This window comes from Aphelocoma coerulescens, chromosome 8, assembly GCF_041296385.1.
Source record: "Aphelocoma coerulescens isolate FSJ_1873_10779 chromosome 8, UR_Acoe_1.0, whole genome shotgun sequence".
NCBI lineage: Eukaryota > Metazoa > Chordata > Aves > Passeriformes > Corvidae > Aphelocoma > Aphelocoma coerulescens.
In genome coordinates this window covers 19,830,998-19,845,975 of record NC_091022.1, presented here as the reverse complement: position 1 = coordinate 19,845,975, position 14,978 = coordinate 19,830,998, and the positions used below count along the sequence as shown (strand labels likewise).

The following is a 14,978-nucleotide window of genomic DNA, read 5'->3' as shown; positions in this document are numbered from 1 at the left end:
AAACTTTGTTGGGCTTAAAACTGGAAGTTCCAGGAATCAGAGTGAACAGTTCAAATTAGGAACTTAATCCCTTAACTTCAGATTGCAAAGAAAAAGTGGGATTGTGCTTTCCAAGTTAGAACAGCATACTTTTGCAGGGGAAGTCCTATACCTGGAAGCCCTGCAAGCTTTCCAGATGATAATTAGATCCAGACATCCCTGTGGGTAATGAATAACAGTGCTTTTGTGACAGGCATTCCTCTCAGAAGAAAAGAAAGTACTTGTAGTGAGGACTCTTAGACACATTTTAATAGGAAATGACACCACTGTTACAGGGTTGATTAAAGATCTACCAAGGGACAGCACTTCTGGAAAAAATCAGCAGATGAAATGAGAAAAGTTGTAATTTTATTATTAGTTATCAGTTAAATATGCGTAACTTTAAGGCCATGAAATCTGCACCAAAAATTATGAGAAAAAGGATTGTACCTTCTTGCTAGCAGATTGCATTTTTATAAATCTCTTAAAATAACCAAACTGTCTTTTGCCTCTTGCTCAGCATTTTGCTCTGAGTTCTGTTGAGCTGTATAAATGAGTCACTCCGTAGCCCTATGGAATTGGTGGATATGCAGCAGTGGGCACATGGCCTCTGTTGATGAAAACGATAACCCAAAAAGGGGCTATTCCCCAAGGCAAGTTTACAAAAAACAATTTATTCTTTTTCACCCTGTAAAACTCATCTTACATGCAGGATCTCTTGCATTATTACAAACTCTAATCCTCTGAGTGGGTAATTAACGGACCAGAAAAGCCATTTGTGGAAAGAAAGAGCCATAAGGGTGAAAAATATTTCTCTGCTGAATGATCTTTAAGGAGTAAATAATTACAAGAGGGAGAGGTTTGGGATGACCAATCTAAATCTGAACATAATTAGGATGAACACAGTTTGAAAATCGAAGCAGTTGGCATGTGCAACAATTCTCATATCAGAAGACTAATTAAATATTTAAAAGCCCAAAACCCCTCACTATTCACAGAAAAATAATCTGCCACAAAAGGGTCTGTAACTTTGCAGATAATTAGGAAGGGTTATAGGGGGAAAAAAATCACAGATTGGCTCCAAGGTTCTGCAAGGTCACGTCTTATTATGGTGCATCTTTTATATGGTCTGATAACAAGATCTTGCTAATTTAATCTAAGTAGGGCATCCCATAGCGATTTCCCATTTTCCTTGTTAAAAATATGATCATTTTTCCATATGCCAGCTGCAATAGGTGAACATTTTTATAAATAATTTCTCCTAATTGATACAGGCTATAGTATTTTTAATTATTCAAGGTGAATGCATGTGTTAAAGTTGAGTTAAGGTTGTGCCCACTGCATGCCCCGTGTGAAATAGTCCTCATCCTTCCTGTTGCACAGGGAACCAAAGGACTCTATGGCATCTGGTTGTCTCAATGGCCAATTCTGTAAATGACAAAATCATAATTTCCTGTTAGAGGCAAAAGAGTTTTTTGTTGAATATGCATTTCTGTAAGCTGAAGAGAGGTATTAAACTCAGGAGACCGATTGTGAATCACGCTGAATTTGCATTGCACAGACCTGGAGGTCTGGTGGAAGTGTGAGGACTGAAAGCGTACGAAGGCTTCTGTGTTTCAGAAGTTGCAGTAGCAAATCATACCTGTCATCTAAACTACCTTATTTTAGTAATTAAAGTGGGTGATTGTTTAAAATGTATTTCAGATCTGTGCAAATTAACATGAAGGATAAGGCTACATGTTTTCAGTATTGTAATTCTTCCAGTTACTCATTTAATAATGACTCAGAAGCTGTCTAAAGTTAAATAACTTTTAACTACATTATGAATATGCTGCATACCAAGCCATGGATAAAAAAGATCGACAGTGCTGCAAAAAAAGAATTTTAAAGGGTTTTTACTCTTATCCTGTGCTCTCTACGTGGTAGTCTCTTTTCCTGCAAGTCTGTTGCAGTGTTATTCCTAAGGATCAGACACTGTGCTTCAGGATTTTCTCTTGGATTTTCTATAGCTCTGCTCTAGCACTGTGTCTCTGAAATAAATGCCCCTTCGTAAAGCTCTGGGTTTATTACACAGCCCCACATTTCTCCCTGAAACCTGCTCAACACACAAGGCATGCTGCTGCACTCATGCTCATTCAGTGTGAATAATCTGTGCAAATTGCTCAGATACGATGATGCTGCACTAGTAAAGTTTTCATTAGTAAGTAAGCATAGCTGCAGGCTATTTATTTTGTCTAAATGGTGAAACATTAATTGGATCTTTTGAACTTACTACTTTTCAGCAGTGTGGATCTGCTTGGCTTAGTTGTGTTCTAAGATGTACACTGCCTGTAATCCCATGCTGCAGCTTGCTTGCAAATATGCATCCACATAAATAATATGACAAGTATTATTATTATGAAAATTACTGTATTTTCATTTCTTATTCCTCAGGTGGGGTTGCATTAGAAATGCTTTCTCTAAAGAACAGGTCTCTTCTTCTTCATACTGTTACGGGGTTTAGGATTGCACCTATGCCGACCTCACCAGGAGATTGTTCTATTTACTTTGCACACATCACTGCATCTTTGATACTTAGTTTTACTGTCCTTGATTTACAGCCATCTCCTCACAAGCTCTGATTGGTCTATTAGGCCTTTGGTATATGTGATAGAAAGTAGTAGAGATAGAGAAGTGGAATTATGAAAGCACCTAAAAATACCAAGAGAAAGCAGGAGTTACATATTCCACTGGAATCCTCATTTTCTTTTTGTTTTTCTTTTTTTTCCCCTCTCCCTGTTTTATCCAATGCTCCAGTTTCAGGTTAATGATAACCCCATAATAATAGCATTTACAGCAATAAGCAAAGTATTAGAACAAGGATGAACTGTAACAAGAAAAAACTATTTCTGATAGCTTAGAGGTGGGTAACTGAGAAGATTCCTCATTTTAACAGTGACTGTTTTGAACTTAGAGACATGAATACCAAAAGGCAAATGGGTCATAACTAAATGTATTAAAGTTGTAAGAAGAGGTTGAAAGCAAGAAATATTGTTAAATTACTTTGCCATACACATTCACTGACAGTGAATCAGACTGGGTAATTCTAAGAAGAGACCTATGGGAGTTGCATATTTTATGCTGTGTTTTATTGTCTGTTTGGAGTTTTTATGCTTAATGCGTGCCCTCAGACTCCCACAAGATTATATTGTATAAGGAAAGCACAATTAAATATTACTGCATTTTTTTATTGGGCAAATGGAAACAAGGCTATGGTGCACCTTCTCCTACGATATTAATTATACACTATTTAGCTTCCTTATATATGTTTACTTGATAATTAGGAAGATTCAACAAATCATTAATATTATATTTAAAAAGAAAACAGAAGGAAAAAAAGCCTGTTTTTCCTTTGCCCCAAATATTTGTCATCCAAATCCCCCAGATTTATTACTGTAATGGTCATGTTGCCATTGCATAGAAAATCCCAGGGCTGGTTCATGAATTTTCAAACCAAGATCTAGGATGCCTCACTGCTTCAGCAGTTGTAGGAGAGTCATCAATATCTAGACACAGCTCTTGTGGCCAAATTCTGCTATCATACCTGCTCATGTATCTCCTTCTTTTTCTTAGATTATGAAAACTACCAAGCACAGCTCCCTAAATCTGTTTTCTCTTTGAGCTCTGTAAAATAGGTGCTATTTTCTTTTTGCATGCTCATTCCCCTATAATAGTTTTGGGGCTTCTAACTTAAAAATAATTTTTAGAAAATCTTGCACAGGAATAAGTTTTCAGTGTGTCTTCCTGGGTTTCAAAAGGCCAGTCCCAGGATTATATATCTATCCTTAAGAGCATGTGGCTCTGTAGGATGCACCTGCTCACGCATCCTGCATGGGAAGGATAGTGCTTGAGCACTGTGGAAATGGCAGCAATGGCTGGCCAATCCTGCTTCAAATCCAGGCTTTATAGGAAGGCTGGATTTTCTTAGCAGGTCTTTTTTCCAGGTTTTGGTTAGGCTTAAATTGCTCACTCATTAGGTCTCAATATGTAATAATGTATGGCTTGTGAGGTGAATTTGAAACTCAGAATTTAAATACATTCCTTTAAATTTATCTTGTGTGGCATGTCTTTGTGTATACTTATGTATCTAAACACCCCTAAAATAAAATCTCTGTTCTCTATGTTATATGTAAGTTTTGTACATACTTTCCAAGACAAAATTAATAAAAGAAAACATTTAAGTAATATCTAACTTCTTCATACGTATGTAACTTTGCATTTAATGACAGGAGTGGAGGTTTAGTGAATATGCATACAAAAGCAAAAACACCTCTCACATGGCAGTTGTAGACCATTAGAAATATATCTGTAAAGACAGCTACTTACTCTGGGTAATGGGGTTCAGGAATTTTTCAGTGTAAGTCATCACATGAAGTGCATTCATCCCATATTCCCGTATCTTTTTACTCAGACTGCAGCTCACCCAGGGTGAACAAGGAACAAGAAGACCATATGGAGTATGTGGTGCTACAACTTGGAGTTTACGTGCCTCAAGTGGTGTTTGAGCAGGTTGCTGCAGGCGATATGCAGGAACGTGCCATCGTGCTGGCTTTTAAGTATTTAATCAATATGCTGAAAGAGAAATATTGTCAGAACTGACTTGAAAGTTTCAAAACATACCAAAATAGTTTTTATAATGTATCAATGCTAGTAAAAATTAATTTTCTTTATTAAATGTGGGTTTATATTTTATATATATATTTTTTTTAATAGTGAATTACATGTGACTTTTCTGGTTTTGCATTTTACCCTGCTTAAGGAAACACTGCATTTACAGAAATACACCATTAGGAATATGCAAAATTATTTTGATAGTTCTTTTTTGGCTATGCATTTATCCATATCCTTTTCAAAATAACATGATGTTTCTTTTATGTGTACTCTTTGTCAAAGTTATGCATGCATTAAAAAAAAGCATTGGATAAATTGCAATGTGGACATTATTTCATACATACCTTATTTTTGCCAACTGCAAGAACCACTTGAAAAAGATCTGTTTGTATCTTTTTGTGTCAGATGTGACTTGCCCGTGAAGATGACCTCTTCCCTTAATCAGTTGGTTTGAACCATGTAGTGCTAATTTCTTTCCAGAATCTGTTTCTCAGATCCCAGTGCTTCACTTTCTGGTCCAGTCATGATACACTATGTTTTTCATTTTAATGCTGGAGTATTTGTTCAAGTCCATAGACTGTGCGTTTTTAATCTTCCTTAGAACAATGGTGAATAATGGCCCTTGGCAGGAGATAATGAAATTTTCTTAATTTATATTTTCAAGCAGAAGCTTCAATTGAAAATGGCATCCTATGGCCTGCAGACATAGCTCTAGTGCAAGTTTCAGGGGAGCTGTAATAATAATGCAGTGCCAGCAGTGACGAGGAATAGGACAGTGAAGAAGTAATTTAAGAAAGAAAAGAGAATGTACCAAAGCTTTATTGTAACATATCTAATGATCTTCTGAAGATTCTCAATAGCTTTGGGAGCATGACAGGAGAAACTAATGTTATCTTGCCAAAACAGAAGCCCCTGCTTAATCAGCAGAACAACATTATTGATTAAAACACCTCACACAATAGATTGCACATGGAATCTCATCTCTATACATTGCACGTGAAAACATGCAATAATAAGCATAAGATAATAATAATTAAAAAAAAAGCAAAAGCAATTTGTTGGGAATTGTACAAGTCAAGATTAGAGTTGAAATACAAACATATTATCATGGAAAGTACAGCAGTCCTTAAAGCTGAGCAGAGAGGATGGATGCAGCAGGGACATGGCTACATCATGAGCAGAAGATAATAACAGCCCTGCTGGAGCTGCTTTGCTTTCTTTTCTTTCTGTATTCATCTGAAATGTGAAGGGCCATTCCTCATTTGCACAGTCTTCTTCTTGAGGTGAAAAGAGTTCAGATATTATACTGTAACTGTTAATTAAACACTCCATTTGATTTTTAGATTACTCTAAGTGATGCATGTGCATTATGAAGATGTAACCTTTCTTCATTCATACTAAAATACAGAAGAAACGAGTGTCAGAGTACAAAATTGCTCCTTGCATTCATGAGAATAGTGGTAATTCCTGCATTTCCCCTTGCAAAACTATTGTTGCTACTAGCACAAGAACCTGAATTATCATTCTTTCACTACTACAGGTAGTCTTTTCCTTAGCAGTTTTTCAAATTTAATTCATATATTACCTTACCTAAATTAACTGTTACTGAGTTTATAGAGAGTTCTTTGCTGATCTGCTGTATTTCCTTGTAAATGACAGTCATTGTATCATAAATCTTTGTGAACATTGTGAATTCTTCTTGAGAGGGAAAACATTTCTCATTGTGAGATCATATGAATTTTAAGATTGTACATAACTCCCTGAAAATGTCTCTATTTTAACTTAGGCTGGGGAAGTACGCAGTTACGTAGGTTGCAGAACACTTAAATGTTCCTTAAAACCTACAGAGAACTTAAACACCAAAGTATTTGTGATTTGTCTTCTTAAGTTTGCAGAAATTACAACTGATTTGTATAACACCTTCATTGGAACAATTTTTTAAGTGTTTGAATAGATGGACCAAATTAACAATGTATTGTGTAGAAAAAATAACTTTGTGTAAAATGAATGAAGGACTTCAAGTTACTTGTCAGTTCAGGTTTTTGAGGTTTGGATTTTTTTTTTTTTCCTGGTGGTGTCTAGGCCAATTTTGCAAATTTCCAGGCACTTTATTTCCACAATAGTCTTGTTTTGGAGAATCCTGTGACAGAAAAGATGCTTGCCCATTACAAAAATGAATAGGTCACCAGATTTAAGGCTGTAACACTGCAATATCCTCTTCTTCAAGCACACTAAGTGTAGAGGTTTCTCAAAATTATGAAGTTCTGCTATGGCAGTGATGAGGTGCCTTTGATAATCTGTAGCCATGTAGGATAATTGCTGTTTAGTGCTGTTTTGTGGAGAGCAGAGTCTCTTTTGTCCAATATACCACAGAGTTCTGTGCTTCTTGACTTAAAGAAGCTCAGCTGAAACCCGTACCAGTTTGTAAAATCGTTTTTGCAGACAGCAGAAGAACTATAGGCCAAAAGCTAACAGAGAAGTACCCTGGTTTTACAAAGAAAAACAGTGCAGTGAACAGAAGGCTTTAATTTATCCATAGAACAAATCACAGTAAATTCCCTGAACTACTTGTCTCAGAACTACTACTACAAATTCCACTCATTCTTCACCTCTTCTCTTTAACCCATGAATTGGGATTGACAGCTGCTATAGTTGCTGTGGGTTTTTCTTGCAGGTCTCACTCTAATGGAAATAGGAACTCTAACTATGTAAAAAATAGTTACCTGAATGTAGACTTTTTAAACTGTGAATATCCTAATCAAGTGTCTTTAATTTGAAATCTTGGAAGTGCATGTAAATTACTCAGGTTTTATAAAATACAGCCAAAAGTGCAGCATAATCAGTGATTTGAATGTGAAAACCTACAACTTAAAGCACAAATACACTATTCATATAGTTATTCAAGTAATTGCACTTCTTGAGGAAGTGCTGGTGAGCCTGGTAGCTACTGCAGCAGTGGGCATAGCTCATTGTTTTGCAATTGGAGTTTTGGGTTTGGCCAAAGGTGGGCAAAAGTTGACCATATGCACAGCAGGTGAAATTTTTCATAAAGGAATAGTAAAAGTTTTTAGAGTTTCATCAATTTCCTATAAACACTGCTCAATGCCTGAAGTTTGACATTTACTGTACAAAGAGAAAAACCTGCATTTTCCTCTGAATTATTATTACACATCCTTTTGATAAAATCTGACATGAAGTTCTTCTCAGTTCCGTGGCTGATGGCAGCATTATGAATCTTTTACTGGGGGAAAATGAAACTGAAGAAAACAAATCTTCACAGGGAAATGAGTCCATCTTTTTCCCACCGCTAAATACGACCTTGGTTAGTTTCATTCTCAAGCAATTTCTCCCAACATAAATAACAAATAAATAATTCTGTCTTAATTGCTGCTCATTTGAGTATAAAATAAAATTTTCACACAGCTCAAAGCTGTGGAAACTATCATACTGAATGATGCACCAGGAGGAGTCTTGTAGGAATTATTTTGGTTTCAGCGTGAGGTTTTTGCTAAAGAAACACAAATTTAAAGAAATTTGTTACAAAATCTTACATCCCAGATTTTCTCATGCTGGTTGGTGTACCTGAGGCGTGGCATGTAAAAAACGCTGTATTGGGGATATTGCAGAGAGGCCTGTGAGGCTTGGGGCCATGTTGCCTTCTCCTGCTTCCACAGCCTCCATTTACACCACACAAGAGCAGCCCTTTGTCCTCTGTGGGAGGGGCTGTGTGTGCATTTTCAGTGTTACAGACTGAGTACAGGGGTTTTCTCAGCAAGCTGGGTGCACATTTCCCCACGTCAGCCTAGGTCTAAAGCCACTGGATGTGTCAGAGTCGTTCCAGACCCTCTAACATCCTGCACGAGCTGCTGCACTGACTGACTCTTCCATTGGGATGGGAGTGGGGCAACATTATTTGTGCAATAGCTGTGCAGGGAACCTGGCTGTGCCTTCTGGAAAAGGTGGCAGGTGGATTCCCCACCTTCTATCCGTATCCATGGTTGTGTATGTACAGAAATCCCTGACTATTTCCAATTAGTTCTGCAATTATGAGCCTTATGATGGTAGAAATAAGCAACTAAAAAAAAAAAGGAAGAGTTAACTGATGGAGTCAGAAGAGCTGCTGTTTCCGAGTTTGCTCAGCAGAGAGACACAGCATGTCCTGACCCGCTCTGTGCTAGTTTGATTACTATATAAAAAAGGAAGTGATTTATATTAGAGTTCTTTGAATTGTGTTTGCTCTACCTTTTATGAGGTAGCATGAATTATTCTAATACCTCTTGGCACTGTTCAGCTGTGGAAAGCCACTGATACACGGCAGATTATTTTAGCTTCGGATATGTGGTATTCAGGGAGTATGGGAAGAAGTAGGGCAATCGAGAAGTTGATGTACAGCTGGAGTCAAAGGCTAGTCTATTACTTAAGTTCAGACTTCTGTTATTCAGTTTGCTGACAAACAAAACTAACCCCTGAGAAGATCAGCCAAGCTCTTTGCCTTTTAGTCACCAAACTCCCTGACCTTCTCTTTCTTTTCTTCCTCTTCCTCGTGACTGTTTTTCTGTATTACATTTTGACCATCTCTTCAAGGTTAGGTGATTTTTTTTTTCACTTCTAACTTCCAAGGTAATATTTGTTTGGTTGTTTTTTTTTTGTTTGTTCTGAAAAAATAATAGTAATCTAAAATCTAGTAGTAGTAGTAGTTTAAAAAACCTTCAAAAACATTAGGTTCGGTAAATCCTCACAATTAGAGGCATTGTAATAAAATTCTTCTTTGTATCAAACTGCATTTTCTTTCATTGTAAAGCAAATATTTTTTATGTTTTAGTCTCTTCAAAAGTACATTTTAATTAATTTTCTTGCAGTTCTTTTTTTTAACTGTTTTTCTTATTTCCTCAAGTGGTCATTCTTTACTGCTTCCTGTAGCCTAACAGAGGAAGCTTAGAGTCCACCAATTGCTCCTAAAATAATTAAAATGGAAATGCTAACGTTCTTTGTCTACAATAGCTCTTCCAACTAAAATAATTTCCTTGAATCACAAGAAAAGTCTCTCTGAGATGTAAAACCGTTCAACAGGATGTGTCTCTAAAGATGGAAGGAATTACTCAGTGTTGTTATTATACATTATTCAAAATTGCACATTTTTTCAATTATATCATCTTTGCATTTTTTTTTCATATTTTTGAACAGTAGTATCAAATCAGTATAAACTTGGTACTTGGTACAGCTATCTCTACCAATGGGGACAGTTAAGATAACATCGATCTCCAAATTTAAAAGTATAAAGCCTGAAATAAAATATTGTCCTGAAGCCTTCTTTTGGACTTTGGCTAATTAGTATTAATTAACTTTGTTGTCTTATGGATTGAACTGCCCAAGTGTGAAGAGATTTAGCACTGAATGTAGTCCTTTAGTATGAACTTGCAAATTAAATGTAATTTTAAATTAATTAGCTTGCTTTCTTTTCCCATTACAGGTGCAACAACCGAACACAGTGTATAGTAGTTACTGGGTCAGATGTGTTTCCTGATCCTTGTCCTGGAACATACAAATATCTAGAAGTTCAGTATGAATGTGTTCCTTACAGTAAGTATAATCTTTTTATTCTTGCTCACTTCCTCTGGCCCTCACAATTGAAGCGGGAGTGCTGTTACATGGAAAAGAAGCATATGTTTATGGCCCATGGACCCATTATGCATGCAAAGCACTTGCAGACTAGGGCCTCCAATTAGCTTCACAAAGTGTGGAAGGAAGCCATGGTGTGATGCTGGCCAAGTGTCTGTCTGTGTTCTTAAGTGTTTGGCTTTTAAGGCTACTGTTTTTCCAGAAAACAAACTCAAATTAGCTATTCAATAGACCAGATAGAAATTTGTACTTTTGCCCGCAACCAGTTGCTGACAAATTGGCTTGGCTCACAGACTTGTAAAGCAGGAATTGACTTCAATTTTAATCATGATCTACTTGAAAGGCTACCTGCTGCTGTGGTGACTTTGGGTGCACAGCAAAACCCAGCACTGACATTCAGAGGCAAGTGACCCAGTTGGGGGACATTGTAAAAGGATTTTGTGCTTCGTTATAAATGAATGCATATTCAGAGTGAATAATTCATTAATAAGGTACTCACACTGTGTTCTTTAAAAGCAAGAGGGGAAAAGAGTGAGAAAGAAAAGTTCGCTTTTAATTTAAAGACAAAATATCAGTTGTGCCTTGAATCAGCTACTAAAATAGAGTTTTTCACTGAAAAAAAAGTAAACAGTGAAATGATATTGAGATAGAAAAATGTGAAGTTAAGGCTACTTCAGCAGTTTTGTACAATATTATTGGTAATATTCAGTAAAGTTCAGTAGCTTTAGACATACTTCTTATTTCCTTGTAATAATCAATGCTTTTTTTTATTGATATTTGTGCGCAATCATGAAAGTTCTGCAGATTCGACACTTTTAACTGGTTTTGCTTTCTTGTAAGGTCATTCTTTGCAGTGACTTCTCTCTCGTCCCGTAACTCAACAGAGAAATAGCTGTGCTTGCAATGGAATTTGAGCAGTGCACTGATCATTCCCTTGAGTTATTATTAAGCGTGAATTTCTTGATCTGCAGTAATCCTTAACCAAAGTCGTATTTTCTGTTGGTACAGGAAACAGGCCAAGTCTGAGATGCAAAAACACTGTGGTGACAGTATATATTGAAAAAGGAAGGAAATGAGTTCTGGCATAAGCAAAGCTATGTCAAAACTGTCCATACCTTTTCCTGCAAAATTTAGAATTCTGAAACTGAAATACTGCTCTGTACTGCTTCACTGCACTGAACCTTCACTGTTGTTAAAGGCCAAGCACAGATCATCTGTTTTTCTTCATTTCTGCTGTGTCATTGTGAAATGGTTGCTTGCTGATTTTTTTCCCTGTACCATTTGTAGGTTTGGAAGCCTACTGCAAACAGTGATCCCTAGTACCATTCCTCCTGTGTGTAGTATTGGTGGCTTGTTGTAACTGTTCTTCTCGTGCCACTTTTGAGGAGTGATGTCTTACCCCAATCTAACCAAAGTTTTGTTCCACAAAGACCACTTCTGCTTTAGCACTATTTTCATTCCCAAATTCTCAGAAAAGAGGGCAGTGCATCTGATTCCAAACCATGAGGTCAGTCAAGTGACAAGAAGTTAACGTTTCCAGTTCCAGTAGGCTAGCTCATAAAGGAAAAAAATGTAATGCAAATAATGTTCAAACATAATTTCTTATGCTGTTTTAGGAAGAGAAGTGTGGATATGTTCTACTGATTGGGTATTGCTGTCTCCAGGAATCTTTTCTTTTCCAGTTTCAGAAGTATAGTGCAACAGCGCGGCCTACCCTGTACTCTAACTTGTAGTTACTCTAATTTTAAAGTGTTTATTTTTTATTTACTGTCAATTGCATTGGCCTACCCTTTGAACTCTGTAATTCTGTGTCTATCATAATTCAGGGTTCGGGATACTTTCCTGTTTTTCAAAGTCTATAAGTTTTGGAGTTTGTCAACTGCAGCATGTACAGTGATGACACTGCCCAATTCCAGGACTGTAAGAGGCATCACTTGTCATTACCACCAGTCATCAAAAGATTGCCAGTTACTAAAATAAGTTTTGAAGGTTGATTTCTGATCACACTGTGCTACAGTAGCCATTTTGATTGTTGACCGTCTTTCTTCCCTTTCCCAAAAAGCCTATCCTGTTATTTTTCCAAGTCTCTTTTTTTGATGCCTAGTAAACTCCAGCTATCAAGTCTAAAGTTTTATTTCCTTACTTATTCCAGTGCTCTATATTTAAATTTACAGAATGACTGAAATTATTAGATTTGCAAATAGCAGCTGTCTCAGTGTAAGAGACTCATTGGGAATGTAGGATAAGCTTTTGTGGGCCCAGGAAGGGAGGAGTTCAGTGATCACAACGCTTCTTACCAAAGTTAATTTATGGTTCTTACTTTTTCTGAATTTCATCTTCAGCTACTGCAATACTGCAAAATTTGCAGTACTCACTGTGGTAGCTTTCAGTCCATGAGAGATGAAAAACAGCAGTCATAATAGGTTTTGTGGTGAAAGGTGGGAGTTCTTACGCACTGGAGTTGCTGTCACCCTTGTACAAAATGCAGTTTATGAGCTCCTCTATGTTTTGCTGGCCTCCAAAAATACATAGCTGCTTTACTCATTTGAAAGTACTCAATTTTGTCAATTTAATTAAGTTTGAAAGTATTTAATAAAAGCTTCCTTCTTTGCATCTCAAAGTGTAAACAAAAAAAAAACCTCAACAAAACAACTTTTCAGATACTCAGTTGGATCTCCAACAAAAATTCCAGACAAATTTTATGGGCATTGCTTTGTCCTGAAATAAGTGTTATCGATTAAATTACAAAGAAATTGAGAGTACTGCACTTGACATTTCTCTCACTTATGCTGCACAATGTATGTTGACACTTTGACTAACAGAAGTCAGCCATTTTATAAAGAAGAACATCAAAAGTGCCATTTTGTACATCTGTGCATTTTTATTTTAAGCCTATTTTGGAGTCAGGAATTCAATAGAAAACATTTTAAAGTGTTTTATTCTCTCTCTGTTTGTATTGATTGGACTTTGCAGCATTTTTTTATTTCAATAAGCCCATCTGTCCCTGAAAAATGTACAGCTGTACACCAGTGCTTGCAGAGCAGACATGCCGGTAATGATTTTAGTTATCCCTATTTTTCTCCCCCCTCTCCTATTATTAATTCTAAACAGGTAGAATATCAATATTGCTCTTTGGTGAGAAATAAGCACATGCATAGAAGTTTACAAACAGAATCATGTGAAAGTCATTAATACTAATGGTGAAACCCAAGAATTCACCTCAGAATATATCTTCTGTTTACTTGAATAACTCCAGAATTACAAATTGCAGAAAAGCAAGTATTTTACCTGAAGATGTATAACAGTACAAAGGCTAGGAAAACTACTGTTCATTTTGAAAATATTAACCCCCTCTGGTTCCCCTGTAAAGTTGTGAAATTGTTTCCTGATGAAACACTAGATCAGATCAGCCAATATCACTCTCAAAATAATCATATGTAATTTTATTAAATGAAACTGAAAATCCGAAACTTTATATGAAACATACAAAGGCATTCTTCAGGCTAATACTGTAATACTGAAAATGTAATAGCTGTGCAAATAGTTTTGATACACTTCCCTGGTATCAGCAGCTACTGTTACACAGATTGGTACATCTGTCATTTTCCAGGTCATTTTATGAAACCAAGGGAGGATACTTCAAAGGCCACAGAGTATATGAAATAGGTTTTATTGCAAATAATTATTGAAAAGCTATTTACTAGCTGGGCTTCAGCTATATATCTTTTTGTAACTTCCTTAAAACTTCCTGAGGGAAAAATTGCTATAGTAATATAACTTTGTTAATTGGGTTCGGTTTATGTCTTCTGTGTATGGTGGCAGGATTGATGTTTGTTTTAAACAATATGGCTGTCCTTGCATACTAGCTTGCTGTTTCGGGCTTAATCGATGATGCTGGAGAATATCTGAATGAGCTAATTGTTAATTTTTTTCTTCTCTTTTCCTCTTGCTTACTGTGCTTTTGCTTCTTTTTTTCTAGATGTTTTTGCTTATTCCTTCTAGTCTGGTTTTGCAGTTATAGACTAAGAAGTGGCAAAAGGTCTCAAGATTAACATTCAGGAAAACAAATAAAATAAAGCCTAAGGAGAGCCGAAGTGTGCAAGCTGCTTTCCTTACAAGAAAGAAAAGCAGGGAAATGTCTGGGACAAAGATGGGGGGAGGTTTAATATTCACATATGCAAACCTATATAATTAATATAGTGAATTTTTAATTTCTAATTAATTAATATAATATGTATATGTGCACTTGCACATATATGATAAATTCATATGTTGCTTAAAAAACAACTTCATTAGCATTATACTTTTAGAAGAAGAAGAGTGTGTATAGCATGTACTAGTAAAGAAATTCATTATTTATTCAGGTTCACTAAGTGAAACTACATGCCAGCATATCTGTATTCCCTCCTTAATCTACTAAAATGATTGATCCATGTTCATTTGTGTAACCGTAGAATCTCTCTCCTGCTAGGTTATCCTGTTGTCTGTTTCTCTTTATCCAATATAGTGCAGTTCTTATTCTCCCTATATTTAGCGTCTGTTACTAATTTAATCTTTTAGACTAATAGTCAATTTATGTTAATCTTCTTTCTTTTTTCCTTGCACTTTTTTATTTTTCTTCCGATGCTTAAAATAGAAGTGGAGCAAAAAGGTAAATAACGTATACAGTCCAAACCCCAGCTCCTTGTTAT

General features: G+C 36.2%; 1 protein-coding gene across 10 annotated transcripts in view; it reads left to right on the top strand.

Annotated features, from left to right (window-relative positions):
* The window catches only part of ADGRL2 (adhesion G protein-coupled receptor L2), a 387,257-nt gene that overhangs the window by 323,598 nt on the left and 48,681 nt on the right, over positions 1-14,978 (top strand). For all 10 annotated transcript variants that reach the window (XM_069023029.1, XM_069023030.1, XM_069023031.1 and 7 more), the window contains one exon: positions 10,139-10,248. In XM_069023029.1, coding sequence (XP_068879130.1) covers positions 10,139-10,248 — 110 coding nt within the window. The remainder of the gene's footprint in view (positions 1-10,138; positions 10,249-14,978) is intronic.